The sequence below is a fragment of the Coregonus lavaretus genome, assembly GCF_964263955.1.
Source record: "Coregonus lavaretus genome assembly, contig: HAP1_SCAFFOLD_322, whole genome shotgun sequence".
NCBI classification, from domain to species: domain Eukaryota; kingdom Metazoa; phylum Chordata; class Actinopteri; order Salmoniformes; family Salmonidae; genus Coregonus; species Coregonus lavaretus.
The window spans coordinates 429419-454211 of NW_028163312.1; the positions used below are offsets into that span (position 1 = coordinate 429419).

General features: G+C 48.0%; 1 protein-coding gene across 1 annotated transcript; it reads right to left on the bottom strand.

The window, feature by feature from the left end:
* Positions 1 to 1048: 1048 nt before the first annotated feature.
* Positions 1049 to 24009, bottom strand: acaa1 (acetyl-CoA acyltransferase 1). The gene is made up of 12 exons (XM_084193101.1): positions 23628 to 24009; positions 14838 to 14931; positions 14680 to 14737; positions 14514 to 14593; positions 13327 to 13369; positions 13083 to 13181; positions 9861 to 9941; positions 8871 to 9061; positions 8553 to 8732; positions 8191 to 8246; positions 3105 to 3250; positions 1049 to 3020 (listed from the first exon to the last, which is right to left on the bottom strand). Exons 1-12 carry the CDS (start codon positions 23802 to 23804, stop codon positions 2945 to 2947), a joined length of 1281 nt encoding a protein of 426 aa, XP_084049227.1. The 5' UTR covers positions 23805 to 24009; the 3' UTR covers positions 1049 to 2944.
* Positions 24010 to 24793: the final 784 nt, after the last annotated feature.

The following is a 24793-nucleotide window of genomic DNA, read 5'->3' on the forward strand; positions in this document are numbered from 1 at the left end:
GTGCTGCTCATAGCCTATATATGAAGGGCTGCTCATAGCCTATATATGAAGGGCTGCTCATAGCCTATATATGAAGGGCTGCCCATAGCCTATATATGAAGGGCTGCTCATAGCCTATATATGAAGGGCTGCTCATAGCCTATATATGAAGGGCTGCCCATAGCCTATATATGAAGGGCTGCCCATAGCCTATATATGAAGGGCTGCTCATAGCCTATATATGAAGGGCTGCCCATAGCCTATATATGAAGGGCTGCTCATAGCCTATATATGAAGGGCTGCCCATAGCCTATATATGAAGGGCTGCCCATAGCCTCTATATGAAGGGTCTACATGTATCAACGTTCACAGTGAATGCTTTAGTTTATACGTTTTGTGCGAATGAATTGAACATTGCCAAATGTATCATAAAAAATATTGCGCCTATTTAATGCAATCCTTGCTGTTAATAGATGGCAAAGCAGCACACTACAGAGCTACACATTTGGAACAAGTTCCCTTTCTCATCCATAGCCTAAAAACGCATATCAAGTGCAAGTTAGCTGTTTAGCTGACATCTGAAGGCTGGGAGGCTGCGGATCGCTAAAATATCCTAATGATTATGATCACACTTCCTCAATTCAAATATCATGGCGACACTATACCAAAGATGGCGACACTATACCAAAGATGGCGACACTATACCAAAGATGGCGACACTATACCAAAGATGGCGACACTATACCAAAGATGGCGACACTATACCAAAGATGGCGACACTATACCAAAGATGGCGACACTATACCAAAGATGGCGACACTATACCAAAGATGGTTTGGAAACGTAGGAACCAAGCTCGGGTTATCAGTGTAGCTTATCGCCTGGACTAGAAAGAAAACCTCCAGGCTTCCGTCATAAAAGTCAAATGATCGAAAAAAAGAGAAAGAACGTTCTCTAGGAATACTAGTTCCATGCGAATAGCCTTAATAATCTCTCCTGCAGAATTAAGCATTTCTTGCAGTAAAATGATACACCAAATGCAGGCAGAATTTGGACTTGGGAACAGGAGTGGAGAAATATGATTTATTTATTTCTGCATCTTACATTGGAGTCATTTAGCAGACACTCTTATCCAGAGCAACTTACAGTTAGTGAGTGCATACAGTTTTCATACTCGCCCCCCGTTGGAAACGAACCCACAACCCTGGCGTTGCAAGCGCCATGCTCTACCAACTGAGCTACAGTTCAACTGAGAGAATGCAATGCTTACTGCAATGCTCAGTTAGATACCATCTTTAGAGGTGCTGTCTTTATCAATTTAATTTATCATGAGTCTCCCGGTTGCGGCCGGCTGCGACAGAGCCTGGATTCGAACCAGGATCTCTAGTGGCCTCAGACCACTGGGAGGCAGGGCCTCAGACCACTGGGAGGCAGGGCCTTAGACCACTGGGAGGCAGGGCCTCAGACCACTGGGAGGCAGGGCCTCAGACCACTGGGAGGCAGGGCCTCAGACCACTGGGAGGCAGGGCCTCAGACCACTGGGAGGCAGGGCCTTAGACCACTGGGAGGCAGGGCCTCAGACCACTGGGAGGCAGGGCCTCAGACCACTGGGAGGCAGGGCCTTAGACCACTGGGAGGCAGGGCCTCAGACCACTGGGAGGCAGGGCCTCAGACCACTGGGAGGCAGGGCCTCAGACCACTGGGAGGCAGGGCCTCAGACCACTGGGAGGCAGGGCCTCAGACCACTGGGAGGCAGGGCCTCAGACCACTGGGAGGCAGGGCCTCAGACCACTGGGAGGCAGGGCCTCAGACCACTGCGAGGCAGGGCCTCAGACCACTGGGAGGCAGGGCCTTAGACCACTGGGAGGCAGGGCCTTAGACCACTGGGAGGCAGGGCCTTAGACCACTGGGAGGCAGGGCCTTAGACCACTGGGAGGCAGGGCCTCAGACCACTGGGAGGCAGGGCCTTAGACCACTGGGAGGCAGGGCCTCAGACCACTGGGAGGCAGGGCCTCAGACCACTGGGAGGCAGGGCCTCAGACCACTGCGAGGCAGGGCCTCAGACCACTGGGAGGCAGGGCCTCAGACCACTGGGAGGCAGGGCCTCAGACCACTGGGAGGCAGGGCCTCAGACCACTGGGAGGCCCTCTATCCCGTTATTGTATTTTCTCCCCAGTCCCTAAACGTCTTTGCTCCACGAAAGATGACAGAGAGAACTTTACCGATGTCAACTAGATTGAAGTATTCATTCTATAATCCATTACACATTATTCTGCTGAGTAAAGGTTTATTTAGTATTCTGGGGCAACATATAATGACAGAAGAGAAGCTACATGTATCTAATTATAGACAAGTTGACTAACAAAATAGCAAAATGTTGGAAATTATAAGCAGAAACATATCTAAATCAGGCAACAACAAAAATCCATTCTGCAGTCTGACTGGAGCACAGCGGGTTCGGGTCGGGTCGGGTCGGGTCGGGTCGGGTGCGGTCCTCAGATTTTCACTTTATCACATATAGTCTTTATCACATATAGTCGGGCGGTTGCAGATGGGTTATTAGCAATTGTGGACGGGTGTGGGTGAACAAACTGCTGACCTGCGCGCCACTATATTCCATATCACCATCTAACTATTCTACCCCATGTTATTCCATATCACCATTTCAGCCCCTAACATTGAACATTTCATACAAAATCACAGATTATTTACAGGTTGATTTGTACAGCGGTATATCAAAAGAGCAACGATGCAAGGCGCTTTTCATCAGACTTTGTAAGGCATTAACATACAGTAATCTACAGAATGATTAATCAGTCAGTTCTCATCCATGCACTCTGATTAATCATAAATGAAACTGTTAATACTCAATAGTGAGGGCAGGAACACCTCAATGGCTAATCAACAGCTGATTATGTTGCAGCCGTTTCAGCCCTTCATCAATATTATTATTGATCAGCTCCCTCTAAGGTCCAGGGTACTCAAACACTGCTGCAGCTCCCATCCCTGTTCCGATGCACATGGACACCACACCATAGGCCCTGGGGAACACAACATGGGTTATGATAAGCAAGGATAGCTATAGGACAAGAGGAAATACGATAAGACTAGACACATAGCCTTACCTCCTGCCCCTGCGTTTGAGTTCGTTAAGCAGGGTGACAACCTGGCGGGCCCCTGTGCAGCCCAGAGGGTGACCCAGAGCGATGGCTCCTCCGTTAGGGTTCACCTTCTCCAGGGGGATCCCCAGCTTCTCCACACAGTACACAGCCTGGCAGGCACAGGGTTACCACCGATTAGATAGATCCACTACCAGTACACAGCCTGGCAGGCACAGGGTTACCACCGATTAGATAGATCCACTACCAGTACACAGCCTGGCAGGCACAGGGTTACCACCGATTAGATAGATCCACTACCAGTACACAGCCTGGCAGGCACAGGGTTACCACCGATTAGATAGATCCACTACCAGTACACAGCCTGGCAGGCACAGGGTTACCACCGATTAGATAGATCCACTACCAGTACACAGCCTGGCAGGCACAGGGTTACCACCGATTAGATAGATCCACTACCAGTACACAGCCTGGCAGGCACAGGGTTACCACCGATTAGATAGATCCACTACCAGTACACAGCCTGGCAGGCACAGGGTTACCACCGATTAGATAGATCCACTACCAGTACACAGCCTGGCAGGCACAGGGTTACCACCGATTAGATAGATCCACTACCAGTACACAGCCTGGCAGGCACAGGGTTACCACCGATTAGATAGATCGATAGATTAGATAGATCCACTACCGGTCAAACGTTTGGACACACCTACTCATTCAAGGGTTTTTCTTTATTTTTACTATTTTCTACATCGTAGAATAATAGTGAAGACATCAAAACTATGAAATAACACATATGGAATCATGTAGTAACCCAAAAAGTGTTTCCCCATGCTACTAGCCTAGCATTTTGGTTTGGTACAGCGGGGGTTAATATAAGCCTCACTGTGTGGATGCTAGTCTGCTAGTTGGCTATGGAGTCATAGTTGGCTAGCTGAACAAAGTGGGTTGAGTCTACTCCTTTAAACATTGAACCGCTGTGGTTCACAACAATTCTGATTTCCAAAGGCGGAAGTTGGGAGAGTTTTTGTTCGGGTGGTTCAGTGAAACAATTTTAGTTTCCGAGCTAGAAGATTTGGTGAGGGAGGCCCTGCTCTCTCCACTCCCAGATGCTTAGCCCATTTCATTCCGATCTCCTCTGCATTTTTGTAGCCATTTGCTACAGCCTGTCAACTATGCCTCTGCCTATCCCTGTTCTCTCCTCTCTGCACAGGCTACACAAACGCACCACACCGCGTGGCTGCTGCCTCTCCAATTTGGTGGTCCCTGCACGCACCACCCACGTGGAGTTCCAGGTCGCAGGCAGCCTCTGGAACTGCCGTTCTGCTGCCAACAAAGCTGACTTCATCCCAGCCTATGCCAACCTCCAGTCCCTCGACTTCCTGGCGCTGACGGAAACATGGATCACCACTGAAAACACCGCTACTCCTACTGCTCTCTCCTCGTCTGACCATGTGTTCTCGCATACCCCGAGAGCATCTGGTCAGAGGGGTGGTGGTACAGGAATCCTCATCTCTCCCAAGTGGACATTCTCAATTTTTCCCCTAACCCATCTGTCTATCTCCTCATTTGAATTCCATGCTGTCACAGTCACTAGCCCATTTAAGCTTAATATCCTTGTCATCTATCGCCCTCCAGGTTCCCTTGGAGAGTTCATCAATGAGCTTGACGCCTTGATAAGTTCCTTCCCTGAGGATGGCTCACCCCTCACAGTTTTGGGGGATTTCAACCTCCCTATGTCCACATTTGACTCATTTCTCTCTGCCTCCTTCTTTCCACTCCTCTCCTCTTTTGACCTCACCCTCTCACCGTCCCCCCCTACTCACAAGGCAGGCAATACGCTTGACCTCATCTTCACTAGATGCTGCTCCTCTACTAATCTCACTGCAACTCCCCTCCAAGTCTCCGACCACTACTTTGTTTCCTTTTCTCTCTCACTCTCCTCCCACACTACTCACTCTGCCCCTACACAGATGGTAATGCGCCGCCGCAACCTTCGCTCTCTCTCTCCCACTACTCTCTCCTCTTCCATCCTATCATCTCTTCCCTCTGCTCAATCCTTCTCCCTCCAATCTCCTGATTCTGCCTCCTCAACCCTCCTCTCCTCCCTTTCTGCATCCTTTGACTCTCTGTGTCCCCTATCCTCCCGGCCGGCTCGGTCCTCCCCTCCAGCTCCGTGGCTTGATGACTCATTGCGAGCTCACAGAACAGAGCTCCGGGCAGCGGAGCGGAAATGGAAGAAAACTAAATTCCCTGCCGACCTGGCATCTTTTCACTCCCTCCTCTCTACATTTTCTTCATCTGTTTCTGCTGCTAAGGCCACCTTCTACCACTCTAAATTCCAAGCATCTGCCTCTAACCCTAGGAAGCTCTTTGCCACATTTTCCTCCCTCCTGAATCCTCCCCCCCCCCTCCCCCCCTCCTCTCTCTCTGTGGATGACTTCGTCAACCACTTTGAAAAGAAGGTTGACGACATCCGATCCTTGTTTGTTAAGCCTAATGACACTGCTGGTCCTGCTCACACTGCCCTACCCTATGCTTTGACTTCTTTCTCCCCTCTCTCTCCAGATAAGATCCTGCGACTTGTGACTGCAGGCCGCCCAACAACCTGCCCGCTTGACCCCATCCCCTCCTCCCTTCTCCAGACCATCTCCGGTGACCTTCTCCCCTACCTCACCTCGCTGATCAACTCATCCTTGACCGCTGGCCATGTCCCTTCCGTCTTCAAGAGAGCGAGAGTTACTCCCCTTCTCAAAAAACCAACACTCGACCCCACTGATGTCAACAACTACAGACCAGTATCCCTTCTTTCTTTTCTTTCCAAAACTATTGAGCGTGCCGTCTTTAGCCAACTCTCTTGCTATCTCTCTCAGAATGACCTTCTTGATCCAAACCAATCAGGTTTCAGGACTGGTCATTCAACTGAGACTGCTCTTCTCTGTGTCACAGAGACTCTCCGCACTGCTAAAGCTAACTCTCTCTCCTCTGCTCTTGTCCTTCTAGATCTGTCTGCTGCCTTTGATACTGTGAACCATCAGATCCTCCTCTCCACCCTCTCCGAAATGGGCATCTCCGGCGCGGCTCACTCCTGGATTGCGTCCTACCTGACCGGTCGCTCCTACCAAGTGGCGTGGCGGGAAGCTGTCTCCGCACCACGTGCTCTCACCACTGGTGTCCCCCAGGGATCGGTTTTGGGCCCTCTCCTTTTCTCCCTATACACCAAGTCACTTGGCTCTGTCATATCCTCACATGGCCTTTCCTATCATTGCTACGCTGACGATACACAACTAATCTTCTCCTTTCCCCCTTCTGATCACCAGGTGGCGAATCGCATCTCTGCATGTCTGGCAGACATATCAGTATGGATGACGGATCACCACCTCAAGCTGAACCCTGGCAAGACGGAGCTGCTCTTCCTCCCCGGGAAGGACTGCCCGTTCCATGATCTCGCCATCACGGTAGACAACTCCGCTGTGTCCTCCTCCCAGAGTGCGAAGAGCCTAGGCGTGACCCTGGACAACACCCTGTCGTTCTCCGCCAACATCAAGGCGGTGACCCGCTCCTGCAGGTTCATGCTCTACAACATTCGGAGAGTGCGACCCTGCCTTACACAGGAAGCGGCGCAGGTCCTGGTCCAGGCACTTGTCATCTCCCGTCTGGACTACTGCAACTCGCTGTTGGCTGGGCTCCCTGCCTGTGCCATTAAACCCCTACAACTCATCCAGAATGCCGCAGCCCGTCTGGTGTTCAACCTTCCCAAGTTCTCTCACGTCACCCCCCTCCTCCGCACACTCCACTGGCTTCCAATTGAAGCTCGCATCCGCTACAAGACCATGGTGCTTGCCTTTGGAGCAGTGAGGGGAACGGCACCCCTGTACCTTCAGGCTCTGATCAGTCCCTACACCCAAACGAGGACATTGCGTTCATCCACCTCTGGCCTGCTGGCTCCCCTTCCTCTGCGGAAGCACAGCTCCCCCTCAGCCCAGTCAAAACTGTTCGCTGCTCTGGCACCCCAATGGTGGAACAAGCTCCCTCACGACGCCAGGACAGCGGAGTCACTCACCACCTTCCGGAGACATTTGAAACCCCACCTCTTTAAGGAATACCTGGGATAGGCTAAAGTATTCCTTCTAACCCCCCCCCCCAAATTGTAAAGTGGTTATCCCACTGGCTATAGGGTGAACGCACCAATTTGTGAGTCGCTCTGGCTAAGAGCGTCTGCTAAATGACGTTAATATGCCCTTGAGCAAGGCACTTAACCCTAATTGCTCCTGTAAGTCGCTCTGGTTAAGAGCGTCTGCTAAATGACTAAAATGTAAAATGTAAATGTAAATGCCTATCTGCCCTGTGCAACACCTTGACGTTTTTCGGGGGAGCATTCTCCACCACAATCTCCACCTTGACGAGACTGACAGCTTCTCTGATCCAGGATCATTCATGGACATATTCAAAGAAATGGCAATAGAAACTAAGGTAAAACAAACATACAGCTGCTGGATGTGATTGTGTGTTAGCTTTAGTTGGCTAGCTAGCTAGCAAAGGAGAAGTAATGCTAGTCTTAGCCTAGCTACAGTACCACAGGTGGACTCCTTGCTCTAATGCTAGTCTTAGCCTAGCTATCCTCCATAATTATCTTATTGACTTGACAATCAGCTGGTTTTTGCCTATTTATAAATTATTTAATAAATCACTTTTTATTGACGTTCTTTTCTCTCATCACCATTGAATCTCTGCTAGCTAGCTACACGCCAATGATTTGTTTAGCATAGCAACGTGTTTAGCATAGCAACGTGGAATGAATAGAATTAACGACTGGGTCAAAACATGAGAATAGAATTAAAGACCAGCCTGTTTGGTTAGCAACTTCAGAACCAACAACTGGCTTTTGCCCGGACTAAATCATCTGGTGGAAGAATTAAATAAAATGTTTTTTATATAAAAACATGTAGTTCATCTTCTTTTAAATAGGTTGGAAACCGTTTTAGAAAAGCAATAAGGTCCTTGAAACTTAGAGAGGGACCAGTCTTCACTCTCAAAGGAAAACCTGTCTGTCTCCAAGGTAGTAATCCTCTGAATCCAGTTAGAGACTCACCTGGCTGGCGAACGCCTCGTTGATTTCAAACACATCGATATCAGCTATGGTCAGTCCTGAGGAGATAATGGAGTTCGTTTAGCAGAACAGATAAATCAAAGGCGTCCGGCATCCCAGAACCAAATGTCATGTGCACTAACATATAGAAAACGTTCATACACACGTCCACATAATCCAAGCCCTCCTGTAGCTCAGTTGGTAGAGCATGGCGCTTGCAACGCCAGGGTTGTGGGTTCGATTCCCACGGGGGGCCAGTATGAAAAATGTATGCACCTACTAACTGGAAGTCGCTCTGGATAAGAGTGTCTGCTAAATGACTAAAATGTAAAATGTAAATGTAAAGATCTGTGGTCTGTACTCACCGGCCTGCCTCAGAGCAGCAGGGATGGCGTATGCTGGTCCGATACCCATGACGTCAGGGGGCACGCCCACCACAGCACTGGCCTTCAGCACCCCCAGCACTGGCAGGGACAGGGACTCCACTACGGACCTCCTACCCACCAGCACCGCTGCTGCACCGTCACTCACCTGGCTGGAGTTACCTGGACCAGGGGAGAGGCCAACGTCAGCTGGGGCAGAGAGAAGGGGAATGTGTGCGTGTGTGTGTGTGTGTGTGCGTGTGTGTGTGCGTGTGTGTGTGTGTGTGTGCGTGTGTGTGTGTGTGTGTTCGATCTCCCCACCTGCGGTGGTGCTGCCGTTAGGTTTGAAAGCCCCTCGGAGTTTGGTCAGCCCCGCCAGCGTAGTACCGGGCCGGATCCCATCGTCCTTGGTTACGGTAACCGTACGTTCAGAGCCGTCCTCATCGACAACCTTTGTGGTTACCGGGCAGATCTCCTGGTCAAATATCCCCAGCTTCTGAGCCTGGCTGGCCCTGGGAGGAGGCTGAGAGTTAGAGATTGTCTGGAATAACATGGCACTGAATACATCCCTGTGTCCCAAATGACACCCGATTCCCTTTATAGTGCACTACTAACCCATATAACCCACTATAGGGCTCTGGTCTAAAGGAGTGTACTATATAGGGTGCCATTTGGGATCACTACTAACCCATATAACCCACTATAGGGCTCTGTCTAAAGGAGTGTACTATATAGGGTGCCATTTGGGATCACTACTAACCCATATAACCCACTATAGGGTCCTCTGTAGCTCAGCTGGTAGAGCACGGCGCTTGTAACGCCAAGGTAGTGGGTTCGATCCCCGGGACCACCCATACACAAAAATGTATGCACGCATGACTGTAAGTCGCTTTGGATAAAAGCGTCTGCTAAATGGCATATTATTTATTTATTTTATTATTTATAGGGCTCTGGTCTAAAGGAGTGTACTATATAGGGTGCCATTTGGGATCACTACTAACCCATATAACCCACTATAGGGCTCTGGTCTAAAGGAGTGTACTATATAGGGTGCCATTTGGGATCACTACTAACCCATATAACCCACTATAGGGCTCTGTCTAAAGGAGTGTACTATATAGGGTGCCATTTGGGATCACTACTAACCCATATAACCCACTATAGGGCTCTGTCTAAAGGAGTGTACTATATAGGGTGCCATTTGGGATCACTACTAACCCATATAACCCACTATAGGGCTCTGGTCTAAAGGAGTGTACTATATAGGGTGCCATTTGGGACACTCCATACATGTATGTGATAACAGCTTACTTCTGCTGAGAGCTGAAGGCAAATGCATCCTGCTTCTCTCTGGAGATACCGAACCTCTCTGCCACGTTCTCTGAGGTGATGCTGCCGCCAAAACACACAGATTATTATATGATGACACACACCACAGCCCAGGCCAGGAACATTATCAACACAGACGACATCCCACCACTGCAGTCAGTCCCACAGAGAGACGTGTGTGTGTGTGTGTGTGTGTGTGTGAGAGTGAGAGTGAGACTGTGTATATGTGTTCCACTGTGAGACTAATCGGAGTCAGTAGAATGAATGCTGCATGGGGCCAAGGTCAGAAAAACATTCTGTATTCTAACTGTTGCTAATGTAATTTTTACTTGTATTTGTTTTCATTATGGATCCATTAGTTCCTGACAAGGCAGCAGCTACTCTTCCTGGGGTTTATTATGGATCCCCATTAGTTCCTGCCAAGGCAGCAGCTACTCTTCCTGGGGTTTATTATGGATCCCCATTAGTTCCTGCCAAGGCAGCAGCTACTCTTCCTGGGGTTTATTATGGATCCCCATTAGTTCCTGCCAAGGCAGCAGCTACTCTTCCTGGGGTTTATTATGGATCCCCATTAGTTCCTGCCAAGGCAGCAGCTACTCTTCCTGGGGTTTATTATGGATCCCCATTAGTTCCTGCCAAGGCAGCAGCTACTCTTCCTGGGGTTTATTATGGAGCCCCATTAGTTCCTGCCAAGGCAGCAGCTACTCTTCCTGGGGTTTATTATGGATCTCCATTAGTTCCTGCCAAGGCAGCAGCTACTCTTCCTGGGGTTTATTATGGATCCCCATTAGTTCCTGCCAAGGCAGCAGCTACTCTTCCTGGGGTTTATTATGGATCCCCATTAGTTCCTGCCAAGGCAGCAGCTACTCTTCCTGGGGTTTATTATGGATCCCCATTAGTTCCTGCCAAGGCAGCAGCTACTCTTCCTGGGGTTTATTATGGATCCCCATTAGTTCCTGCCAAGGCAGCAGCTACTCTTCCTGGGGTTTATTATGGATCCCCATTAGATCCTGCCAAGGCAGCAGCTACTCTTCCTGGGGTTTATTATGGATCCCCATTAGTTCCTGCCAAGGCAGCAGCTACTCTTCCTGGGGTTTATTATGGATCCCCATTAGTTCCTGCCAAGGCAGCAGCTACTCTTCCTGGGGTTTATTATGGATCCCCATTAGTTCCTGCCAAGGCAGCAGCTACTCTTCCTGGGGTTTATTATGGATCCCCATTAGATCCTGCCAAGGCAGCAGCTACTCTTCCTGGGGTTTATTATGGATCCCCATTAGTTCCTGCCAAGGCAGCAGCTACTCTTCCTGGGGTTTATTATGGATCCCCATTAGTTCCTGCCAAGGCAGCAGCTACTCTTCCTGGGGTTTATTATGGATCCCCATTAGTTTCTGCCAAGGCAGCAGCTACTCTTCCTGGGGTTTATTATGGATCCCCATTAGTTCCTGCCAAGGCAGCAGCTACTCTTCCTGGGGTTTATTATGGATCCCCATTAGTTCCTGCCAAGGCAGCAGCTACTCTTCCTGGGGTTTATTATGGATCCCCATTAGTTCCTGCCAAGGCAGCAGCTACTCTTCCTGGGGTTTATTATGGATCCCCATTAGTTCCTGCCAAGGCAGCAGCTACTCTTCCTGGGGTTTATTATGGATCCCCATTAGTTCCTGCCAAGGCAGCAGCTACTCTTCCTGGGGTTTATTATGGATCTCCATTAGTTCCTGCCAAGGTAGCAGCTACTCTTCCTGGGGTTTATTATGGATCCCCATTAGTTCCTGCCAAGGCAGCAGCTACTCTTCCTGGGGTTTATTATGGATCCCCATTAGTTCCTGCCAAGGCAGCAGCTACTCTTCCTGGGGTTTATTATGGATCCCCATTAGTTCCTGCCAAGGCAGCAGCTACTCTTCCTGGGGTTTATTATGGATCCCCATTAGTTCCTGCCAAGGCAGCAGCTGCTCTTCCTGGGGTTTATTATGGATCCCCATTAGTTCCTGCCCAGGCAGCAGCTACTCTTCCTGGGGTCCAGCAAAATTAAGGCAGTTATACATTAAAATGCATTGACAACAGATTTCACAACATATTAAGTGTGTGCCCTCAGGCCCCTACTCTACTACCACATATCTACAGTACAAACTCCATGTGTACGTGTGTGTATGTTATTGTGTGTGTGTATGTAATGTGTTCAGAGGAACAGGAAAACATTCCACACTGAACAAAAATATAAACGCAACATGTGACAATTTAAAGTATTTTACTGAGTTACAGTTCATATAAGGAAATCTGTCAATTGAAATAAATTCATTGTGAAGAGTACACTTCTCCATCGTGCCAGTGGCCATCGAAGGTGAGCATTTGCCCACAGAAGTGGTTACAACACCGAACAGCAGTCAAGTCAAGACCCTGGTGAGGACGACGAGCACTCAGATGAGCTTCCCTGAGACGGTTTCTGACAGTTTGTGCAGAAATTATTCGGTTGTTGAAACCCACAGTTTCCTCAGCTGTCCGGTTGGCTGGTCTCAGACGATCCCAGATGTGGAGGTCTTGGGCTGGCGTGGTTACACGTGGTCTGAGGTTGTGAGGCTGGTTGGATGTACTGCCAGATTTTCTAAAACAACGTTGGAGGCGGCTTATGGTAGAGAAATTAACATTCAATTCTCTGGCAACAGCTCTGGTGGACATTCCTTCAGTCAGCATGCCAATTGCACACTGCCTCAAAATTTGAGTGGCCTTTTATTGTCCCCAGCACAAGGTGCACCTGTGTACTGATCATGCTGTTTAATCAGCTTCTTGATATGCCACACCTGTCAGGTGGATGGATTATCTTGGCAAAGGCGAAACGCTCACTAACAGGGATGTAAACAAATTTGTGCACAAACTTTGAGAGAAATAAGGTTTTTGTGCGTTTGAAACATTTCTGGGATCTTTTATTTCAGCTCATGAAACATGAGACCAACACTTTACATGTTGCCTTTATATTTTTGTTCAGTATATATTATAACTGTTACTGTAATGTGTCCAGAGGAACAGGGGAATAACACACTGACCTAGCATTATCTGGATACGTTGTTGCAAACTAGCAATACCCAACCTACATTTCAAATTCTCTGTGAAACTTTCTAATCAGCCTTTGTCAACGACATTGCCGGTAGATTTGTAGATGCAAATCCATAATTCACTGAGTAGTCCATATAAAATGGTTATGCACAACCTTACCCCATAGGTATAACACAGTCTCTAGCCTTCTCATAGTCCATCAGTCTGGGGCTCACGTCGCCTGGTTCCCCAGCATCACGCAGAGACATGCTCTCCACTCTGGGGACAACACAACGTAGCAGTAGATGTTTAGGAACCGGGACTGTGTCGGCAGGTTATAGGTTCAAGTTCTATACTGTATATTAATAGTGAAATATGATCCATTCTTAAGGCATACGAGGTTAAAACAGGAGACTATACTAACCCACAGGCAAGACCCATGTCGTATGACCCACTCCTGATGGCTCCTGGAACACAGAGAGAACACATGTTAACAAAATCAACTCTATCATGGTTGTGTGATAGTTGATAAAGATGGAGTGCTGAGGCGTTCTTCTAGTTCCATAGGCCTACACACTAACACTGGAATGGAGTGCTGAGGCGTTCTTCTAGTTCCATAGGCCTACACACTAACACTGGAATGGAGTGCTGAGGCGTTCTTCTAGTTCCATAGGCCTACACACTAACACTGGAATGGAGTGCTGAGGCGTTCTTCTAGTTCCATAGGCCTACACACTAACACTGGAATGGAGTGCTGAGGCGTTCTTCTAGTTCCATAGGCCTACACACTAACACTGGAATGGAGTGCTGAGGCGTTCTTCTAGTTCCATAGGCCTACACACTAACACTGGAATGGAGTGCTGAGGCGTTCTTCTAGTTCCATAGGCCTACACACTGACACTGGAATGGAGTGCTGAGGCGTTCTTCTAGTTCCATAGGCCTACACACTAACACTGGAATGGAGTGCTGAGGCGTTCTTCTAGTTCCATAGGCCTACACACTGACACTGGAATGGAGTGCTGAGGCGTTCTTCTAGTTCCATAGGTCTACACACTAACATTGGAATGGAGTGCTGAGGCGTTCTTCTAGTTCCATAGGCCTACACACTGACACTGGAATGGAGTGCTGAGGCGTTCTTCTAGTTCCATAGGCCTACACACTAACACTGGAATGGAGTGCTGAGGCGTTCTTCTAGTTCCATAGGTCTACACACTAACACTGGAATGGAGTGCTGAGGCGTTCTTCTAGTTCCATAGGTCTACACACTAACACTGTAATGGAGTGCTGAGGCGTTCTTCTAGTTCCATAGGCCTACACACTAACACTGGAATGGAGTGCTGAGGCGTTCTTCTAGTTCCATAGGCCTACACACTGACACTGGAATGGAGTGCTGAGGCGTTCTTCTAGTTCCATAGGCCTACACACTGACACTGGAATGGAGTGCTGAGGCGTTCTTCTAGTTCCATAGGCCTACACACTGACACTGGAATGGAGTGCTGAGGCGTTCTTCTAGTTCCATAGGCCTACACACTAACACTGGAATGGAGTGCTGAGGCGTTCTTCTAGTTCCATAGGCCTACACACTAACACTGTAATCTGTGGGATTATTACCTGCGATGTTGAGCAGAGCCTGTAGTCCAGAGGAACACATCCTGTTGACGGTATAGACAGGGACAGTCTCTGGGAACCCACTGGGAAAGACATGCGTTCCTGGTTAAAACCATTCAGTGCCATTCTATATACCTGTGAGTCATATCTAACAGTACGGCAGACTCACCTGAGGAAGTGAGCCACTCTGGCCATGAGAGCACCTGCCCCAGGCTGCAGGACATTACCTGGAGGGCAGAAAACATTACAGCTAAAGTACATTACACATGAGTAACAAACCCTTATCATAGGGGTCTTCTATGGGGTAGCTAGCTACTGATTACTCACCCACACACACGTCCCCCAGTCTCTCAGGTGACAGTCCCACATCTACCAGGACCGCTGTCATCACACAACTCAACAGCTCGTCTGGAGTAGTGTCCTGACAGACAGACAGACAGACAGGGAGACCACAGGGAGACGGAGAGCGACAGAACATTGAGTTATATATGGGTCAGGGAGACGGAGAGCGACTGAACATTGAGTTACATATGGGTCAGGGAGACGGAGAGCGACAGAACATTGAGTTATATATGGGTCAGGGAGACGGAGAGCGACAGAACATTGAGTTACATATGGGTCAGGGAGACGGAGAGCGACAGAACATTGAGTTATATATGGGTCATTCCACCTAACAAAGCAGAAGAAAGAGGTTTGACAGCCACCATCTCAGATTGTTTCTGTAGTTAGAAGCAGATACGATGAGCATTTCTGAAACATTATTTTCTTGAAAGATGAATTACACTTTGAGAAATTAAGCTAATTGATTGCACCCAAATTGGCCATTTCAGTTTATAGGATTCATATACAGTGAGGGAAAAAAGTATTTGATCCCCTGCTGATTTTGTACGTTTGCCCACTGACAAAGAAATGATCAGTCTATAATTTTAATGGTAGGTTTATTTGAACAGTGAGAGACAGAAAAACAACAAAATAATCCAGAAAAACGCATGTCCAAAATTTTATAAATTGATTTGCAATAAGTATTTGACCCCCTCTCAATCAGAAATATTTCTGGCTCCCAGGTGTCTTTTATACAGGTAACGAGCTGAGATTAGGAGCACACTCTTAAAGGGAGTGCTCCTAATCTCAGCTTGTTACCTGTATAAAAGACACCTGTCCACAGAAGCAGTCAATCAATCAGATTCCAAACTCTCCACCATGGCCAAGACCAAAGAGCTCTCCAATGATGTCAGGGACAAGATTGTAGACCTACACAAGGCTGGAATGGGCTACAAGACCATCGCCAAGCAGCTTGGTGAGAAGGTGACAACAGTTGGTGCGATTATTCGCAAATGGAAGAAACACAAAATAACTGTCAATCTCCCTCGGCCTGGGGCTCCATGCAAGATCTCACCTCGTGGAGTTGCAATGATCATGAGAACAGTGAGGAATCAGCCGATAACTACATGGGAAGATCTTGTCAATGATCTCAAGGCAGCTGGGACCATAGTCACCAAGAAAACAAATTGGAAACACACTACGCCGTGAAGGACTGAAATCCTGCAGTGCCCGCAAGGTCCCCCTGCTCAAGAAAGCACATATACAGGCCCGGACATCTGAATGATTCAGAGGAGAACTGGGTGAAAGTGTTGTGGTCAGATGAGACCAAAATCGAGCTCTTTGGCATCAACTCAACTCGCCGTGTTTGGAGGAGGAGGAATGCTGCCTATGACCCCAAGAACACCATCCCCACCGTCAAACATGGAGGTGGAAACATTATGCTTTGGGGGTGTTTTTCTGCTAAGGGGACAGGACAACTTCACCGCATCAAAGGGACGATGGACGGGGCCATGTACCGTCAAATCTTGGGTGAGAACCTCCTTCCCTCAGCCAGGGCATTGAAAATGGGTCGTGGATGGGTATTCCAGCATGACAATCACCCAAAACACACAGCCAAGGCAACAAAGGAGTGGTTCAAGAAGAAGCACATTAAGGTCCTGGAGTGGCCTAGCCAGTCTCCAGACCTTAATCCCATAGAAAATCTGTGGAGGGAGCTGAAGGTTCGAGTTGCCAAACGTCAGCCTCGAAACCTTAATGACTTGGAGAAGATCTGCAAAGAGGAGTGGAACAAAATCCCTCCTGAGATGTGTGCAAACCTGGTGGCCAACTACAAGAAACGTCTGACCTCTGTGATTGCCAACAAGGGTTTTGCCACAAAGTACTAAGTCATGTTTTGCAGAGGGGTCAAATACTTATTTCCCTCATTAAAATGCAAATCAATTTATAACATTTCTGACATGCGTTTTTTGTTGTTGTTATTCTGTCTCTCACTGTTCAAATAAACCTACCATTAAAATTATAGACTGATCATGTCTTTGTCAGTGGGCAAACGTACAAAATCAGCAGGGGATCAAATACTTTTTTCCCTCACTGTAATATTAAATAACTATAGTACCTAAAGTCTGATTTGGACCAAACCTCCTCTTAACAATGATTAAGACATGGTCAGAAGCCCTAACCCTAACCCTAACCCTAACCCTAACCCTAACCCTGACCCTAACCCTAACCCTAACCCTGACCCTAACCCTAACCCCTAACCCCTAACCCTAACCCTAACCCCTAACCCTAACCCATGGACCCTCCAAACCCCCCAACAGCCCGTATACCATGTCAGTTCTCCATGTTTGACCAGAACTATAAAGCTGGGACGTGTTCAACATACTGTATATATTCTCAGTGAATTTGGTGATGTTTTTTCCCCCTGTTCAGAGAAATGAGTCATTGAAGTTGTTAGGTTTATGTCCCATCACCTTGTGTAATTTGTAAGTCGCTCTGGATAAGAGCGTCTGCTAAATGACGTAAATGTAAATGTAAAAGGCCACTCTAAAATGTGTAGTTTTGTCACACAACAATGCCACAGCTATCTCAAGTTTTGAGGGAGCGTCCAATTGGCATGCTGACTACAGGAATGTCCACCAGATCTGTTGCCAGAGAATTGAATGTTCATTTCTCTACCATAAGCCAACTCCAATGTACTTTTAGAGAATTTGGCAGTACGCCCAACCGGCCACACAACCGCAGACCACGTGTATGGCGTTATGTGGCCGAACGGTTTGCTGATGTCAACGTTGTGAACAGTGCCCCATGGTGGCGGTGGGGTTATGGTATGGGCAGGTATAAGCTAAGGACAACGAACACAATTGCATTTTATCGATGGCAATTTGAATACACAGAGATACCGTGATGAGATCCTGAGGCCCATTGTTGTGCCATTCATCTACCGCCATCACCTCATGTTTCAGCATAATAATGCACAGCCCCATGTCGCAAGGATACGTATACAATATCTGGAAGCTGAAAATGTCCCAGTTCTTCCATGGCCTGCATACTCACCAGACATGTCACCCATTGAGCATGTTTGGGATGCTCTGGATCGACGTGTACGACAGCATGATCCAGTTTCCACAACTTCGCACAGCCATTGAAGTGGGACAACAATCAACAGCCTGATCAATTCTATGCGAAGGAGATGTGTCACGCCGCATGAGGCAAACGGTGGTCACACCAGATACTGACTGGCTTTCTGATCCACGCCCCTACTTTTTTTTTTTAAGGTATCTGTGACCAGATGCATGTATCTCAATTGCACTTCACACTGCCCTTTCCCACCTGGACAAGAGGGGGAATAACTATGTGAGAATGCTGTTCATATACTACAGCTCAGCGTTCAACACCATAGTGCCCTCCAAGCTGGTCACCTTGCTTGGGACCCTGGACTGAACACCTCCCGCTACAACTGGATCCTGGACTTCCTGACGGGCCACCCCCAGGTGGTGAGGGTAGCCAAAAACACCTCCGCCACGCTGACCCTCAACACAGGGGCCCCTCAGGGGTGTGTGCTTAGTCCCCTCCTGTACTCCCTGTTCAACTATGACTGCGTGGCCACGCACGACTCTAATACCATCATCAAGTTTGCTGACGAGACAACGGTGGTAGGCCTGATCACAGACGGCAATGAGTCAGCCTACAGGGAGTGTGTTGCCAGGACAACAACCTCTCTCTCAACTTCAGTAAGACCAAGGAGCTGATCGTGGACTACAGGAAAATGAGGGCAGAACACGCCCCCATCCACATCGACGGGGCTGTAGTGGAGCGGGTCGAGAGCTTCAAGTTCCTTGGCTTCCACATCACTAAGGACCTAACGTGGTCCACACACACCTGCATAGTCGTTAAGAGAGGGCACGGCAGTGCCTCTTCCCCCTCAGAAGGCTGAAAAGATTTGGCATGGGCCCTCGGATCCTCAAAAAGTTATACAGTTGCACCAGGGATCATCTTGACTGGCTGCATCACCTCTTGGTATGGCAAATGCACCGCCCTTGACCGCAAAGCGCTACAGAGGGTGGTTCGGACAGCCCAGTACATCACTGGGGCCGAGCTCCCTGCCGTCCAAGATCTCTATATCAGGCGGTGTGTCAGAGGAAGGCCCAGAAAAATTGCCAAAGAAAACTGAGGATGGATCAACAACATTGTAGTTACTCCACAATACTAACCTAAATTACTGAAAAGAAGGACAGAATAAAAAATATTCCAAAACATGCATCCTGTTTGCAATAAGGCACTAAAGTAAAACTGCAAAAAATGGGGCAAAGAAATTAACTTCATATCCTGAATACTAAGTGTTATGTTTGGGGCAAATCAAATCCAACACGTCACTGAGCACTACTCTTCATCTTTTCAAGCGTAGTGGTGGCTGCATCATGTTATGGGTTACCACTCTCCATATGTTGAAGCATGGTGGTGGCTGCATCATGTTATGGGTATGTTTGTCATCAGCAAGGACTAGGGAGAAATAGAATGGAGCTAAGAACAAAATCTTCTCGTAAAACCTGGTTCAGTCTGCTTTCCACCAGACACTGGGAGACTAGAGGAAAACCTGGTTCAGTCTGCTTTCCACCAGACACTTGGAGACTAGAGGAAAACCTGGTTCAGTCTGCTTTCCACCAGACACTGAGAGACTAGAGGAAAACCTGGTTCAGTCTGCTGTCCACCAGACACTGGGAGACTAGAGGAAACCCTGGTCCAGTCTGCTGTCCACCAGACACTGGGAGACTAGAGGAAAACCTGGTTCAGTCTGCTTTCCACCAGACACTGGGAGACTAGAGGAAAACCTGGTTCAGTCTGCTTTCCACCAGACACTGGGAGACTAGAGGAAAACCTGGTTCAGTCTGCTTTCCACCAGACACTGGGAGACTAGAGGAAAACCTGGTTCAGTCTGCTTTCCACCAGACACTGGGAGACTAGAGGAAAACCTGGTTCAGTCTGCTGTCCACCAGACACTGGGAGACTAGAGGAAAACCTGGTTCAGTCTGCTTTCCACCAGACACTGGGAGACTAGAGGAAAACCTGGTTCAGTCTGCTTTCCACCAGACACTGGGAGACTAGAGGAAAACCTGGTTCAGTCTGCTTCCCACCAGACACTGGGAGACTGGTTCAGTCTGCTTTCCACCAGACACTGGGAGACTAGAGGAAAACCTGGTTCAGTCTGCTGTCCACCAGACACTGGGAGATGAATTCACCTTTCAGCAGGACTATAACCTTAAACACAAGGCCCAATCCACACTGGAGTTGCTGGAATGTGGTTCTAACATGTATTGACTCAGGGGTTTGACTACTTATGTAGATTTGATATTTCTGTATTTCATTTTCAATCCAGATGGCAAAATGCATTATAGGGGAGGGGTTCCCAAACTTTTTTGCCCCACGAACCCATTTTGATATCTGAAAATTCTCACGAAGCCAACCTTGTAAAATAAATTACGTAAGTAACAGCCAATGTTTACTTTTTTATTTGGGGCTATGGCAGTCAATTGAAAAACATTCTAACAGTATTTCTGATTATCTTCTCAACTCACCATTACATACTTTTAATGTGGGGCTACGACAGTCAATTAGTCTGACATCATGTCTCTTATCTCACCACCATTAATGAGATGGGTGTGGCTTGATGCATGTCGCGTCGGAGCTTCTCAAAGTCAGGGGACAGTGTGCACCTCATCTCTGCTGTCACATCCAACCTCGATCGATATTTGGTTTTAATGCGGACGAGAGCACTGAATCCAGCTTCACACAGATATGAGCTGGCAAAGGGTAGCCTACCATGGGTTTTATGGTGCTTTCAAGACAACTGGGAACTCTGAAAAATACGAGGTCAAATCATGATGTCAGTTATCTTCAGGTCGGATAGTCGGAGCTCTAAAAAGAGGCCCGAGTTCCCGAGTTGGAATTCAGAGTAGGATGACTGTTCAAAACCTGCTCTGATCCCACATCTCCACATAGTGCAGTGGAGGTGGTTTGATGTAGTTCAGTTGAAGTTACGTGCTGCAGTATATCTCAGAGTTCTGTGCTCAGCTCTTTTGCCACCAGCCGCTCTCTGTGTATCATACAATGCGTCCATATGGCAGAGGGAGACACATTCATAACTAGAGTGCGGAGGCCTGCCCACCGTCTCGCCATAGCTGATGCCCCATCTATGCAAAAGCCCACCATTCGATCCCATATGGAATCTGTTTTTCGTCAATATAGCCACGCCACTGAACATCCCACCCCCATGCCGTTTCATGCTCGGGAATCGTGAGACAGAACAATATGTCCTCGTGAATAGCATCCATGGACATCTCAGCTCTCACAGCTAATGTCCATTTGGAGAGCAGAAGCTGGGGAGTTTTTGACAGTGGTGTAAAGTACTTAAGTAAAAACAGTTTAAAGTACTACTTAAGTAGTTTATTTTGGGGATCTGTACTTTACATTTTGTATATTTTTGACGACTTTTACTTCACTACATTCCTAAAGAAGTAATGTACTTTTTACTCCATACATTTTCCCTGACACCCAAAAGTAATCATGACATTTTTATCAAGAGAACATCCCTACTGCCTCTAAACTCACTAAACACAAATGTTTCATTTGTAAATGATGTCTGGGTGTTGAGTGTGCTGGCTATCCGTAAATAAATAAAAAAATTTAAAAAATGGTGCAATCTGATTTGCTTAATACAAGCAATTTGAAATGATTTATACTTTTACTTTTGATACTTAAGTATATTTAAAACCAAATACTTGAATACTTTTACTGAAGTAGTATTTTACTGGGTGACTTTCACTTTTAATTGAGTCATTTTCTATGAAGGTATCTTTACTTTTACACCAAGTATGACAATTGGGTACTTTTTCCACCACTGGTTTCAGAGCATAAATTATTTGTTGAACAGTGTTATCTGACAAAGGTATTGATGTGAGTTTCTGTGTCTGTGCCTCCCCACACAGTATTTTCACCATATCAATTGCGGCCGGTAATATCAAATTCTCTGCAACAGTGTAGGGTTTCATAGCGTAGCGGGCCGAGACATTCACCGTGGGAATGACCTGCAACAGTGCAGGGTTTCATGGCGTAGCGGACCGACACATTCACCGTGGGAATGACCTGCAACAGTGCAGGGTTTCATGGCGTAGCGGGCCGAGACATTCACCGTGGGAATGACCTGCAACAGTGCAGGGTTTCATAGCGTAGCGGACCGAGACATTCACCGTGGGAATGACCTGCAACAGTGCAGGGTTTCATAGCGTAGCGGGCCGAGACATTCACCGTGGGAATGACCTGCAACAGTGCAGGGTTTCATGGCGTAGCGGGCCGAGACATTCACCGTGGGAATGACCTGCAACAGTGCAGGGTTTCATAGCGTAGCGGGCCGAGACATTCACCGTGGGAATGACCTGCAACAGTGCAGGGTTTCATGGCGTAGCGGACCGACACATTCACCGTGGGAATGACCTGCAACAGTGCAGGGTTTCATGGCGTAGCGGGCCGAGACATTCACCGTGGGAATGACCTGCAACAGTGCAGGGTTTCATAGCGTAGCGGACCGAGACATTCACCGTGGGAATGACCTGCAACAGTGCAGGGTTTCATAGCGTAGCGGGCCGACACATTCACCGTGGGAATGACCTGCAACAGTGCAGGGTTTCATGGCGTAGCGGGCCGAGACATTCACCGTGGGAATGACCTGCAACAGTGCAGGGTTTCATGGCGTAGCGGGCCGAGACATTCACCGTGGGAATGACCTGCAACAGTGCAGGGTTTCATGGCGTAGCGGGCCGACACATTCACCGTGGGAATGACCTGCAACAGTGCAGGGTTTCATGGCGTAGCGGGCCGACACATTCACCGTGGGAATGACCTGCAACAGTGCAGGGTTTCATGGCGTAGCGGACCGACACATTCACCGTGGGAATGACCTGCAACAGTGCAGGGTTTCATGGCGTAGCGGGCCGAGACATTCACCGTGGGAATGACCTGCAACAGTGCAGGGTTTCATAGCGTAGCGGACCGAGACATTCACCGTGGGAATGACCTGCAACAGTGCAGGGTTTCATAGCGTAGCGGGCCGACACATTCACCGTGGGAATGACCTGCAACAGTGCAGGGTTTCATGGCGTAGCGGGCCGAGACATTCACCGTGGGAATGACCTGCAACAGTGCAGGGTTTCATGGCGTAGCGGGCCGAGACATTCACCGTGGGAATGACCTGCAACAGTGCAGGGTTTCATGGCGTAGCGGGCCGACACATTCACCGTGGGAATGACCTGCAACAGTGCAGGGTTTCATGGCGTAGCGGGCCGACACATTCACCGTGGGAATGACCTGCAACAGTGCAGGGTTTCATGGCGTAGCGGGCCGAGACATTCACGGTGGGAATGACCTGCAACAGTGCAGGGTTTCATAGCGTAGCGGGCCGAGACATTCACGGTGGGAATGACCTGCAACAGTGCAGGGTTTCATGGCGTAGCGGGCCGACACATTCACCGTGGGAATGACCTGCAACAGTGCAGGGTTTCATGGCGTAGCGGGCCGACACATTCACCGTGGGAATGACCTGCAACAGTGCAGGGTTTCTTCTGGATTTTGGAAATTCTCCTGTGACCCAATGTTCATATCAGTGACGTCAGTGATCTTCAGTTCGGAAAGTCGGAGCTCTAGAAAGAGGCCCGAGATGGATGACCATTCAAATCGATTTTTCCTAGTCAAGCTCGTTTTTCCCGAGTTCCCAGTTGTTTTGAACGCGGCATTAGTCCTCCTTACCTTGAAAGATCCTTTTTTAGCCTTGCCGAAAGCAGTCCTCAGCCCGTGGACCACCACTATATCATCTGGACTGGTGGAGAAAGCACTACATTCTGCCCCGGACACAATAGGATCACTGTGGGATTTAAACGTGTTCCGTGGCGATAAATGACCAAAAACGACCTTTACTCTGTGCATTGTGGTGGTAATAAGTAAGTAACCCGATACGTGAAGCTAAACTATCTACAGATATGCAACCAAAATCAAGCCCGTGAACTATCTACAGATATGCAACCACAATCAAGCCCGTACAATGCACAAACACTGTCTATTCGCAAGCGTCTCCACAGGAATGGTGAATTTGTTACAGTGTATTGTGTGGCTAAAGTTCGCCTCTTGCAACAATGGGAGCGTTCGACCTTTTAGTCGACTTTAAAGGCAAGTCGAGGCTTAGTGATCTACAAATCACCTTGCATCATAAATAACTTGTCAATATTATTTGTAGATCAGTCAGTCATTCACAATTTACCCATGATACATCACGGTTTTGATGCTCTCGAACACGGCCAATGTCTCTAGCCACTGAACTTTGGTTTCCACTAGTTATCACAGCCACAAAGTCCAAATTGGCTATATCGTAAAAATTCATGAAAACAAACATTTGCTTTTGGGTCTTAATTTGAGGTTAGGATTAGGCATAAGGTTAGCAGTGTGGTTAAGGTTAGGTATAAAGTTACAATTTAACAAGATACATTTTAGAAATAGGCGTGGTTTATGACTTTGTGGCTGTGGTAACTAGGGACAACCCTGAACTTTGCCATATTTCCTTGTTATGATAAGCTACGGCAAATATGGAGTGACAAAATAGATGGGTCTGGTACGTTTGCATTATACTTTTGGGGAAGGAGTGCTCAGTAAACGTAATAAACAGCATCAGTCCCAATTGTAAATGCACATGTCCAATAATTTCTAGCATATCAAATAAATAATCTAAAGTGAATTATAAGAGAGTCTGCTAAATGACTAAAATGTTAAATTACTGACTGGGGTCCCATGTCTCTACTCTGACTGGGGTCCCATGTCTCTACTCTGACTGGGGTCTCTACTCTGACTGGGGTCTCATGTCTCTACTCTGACTGGGGTCCCATGTCTCTACTCTGACTGGGGTCTCATGTCTCTACTCTGAC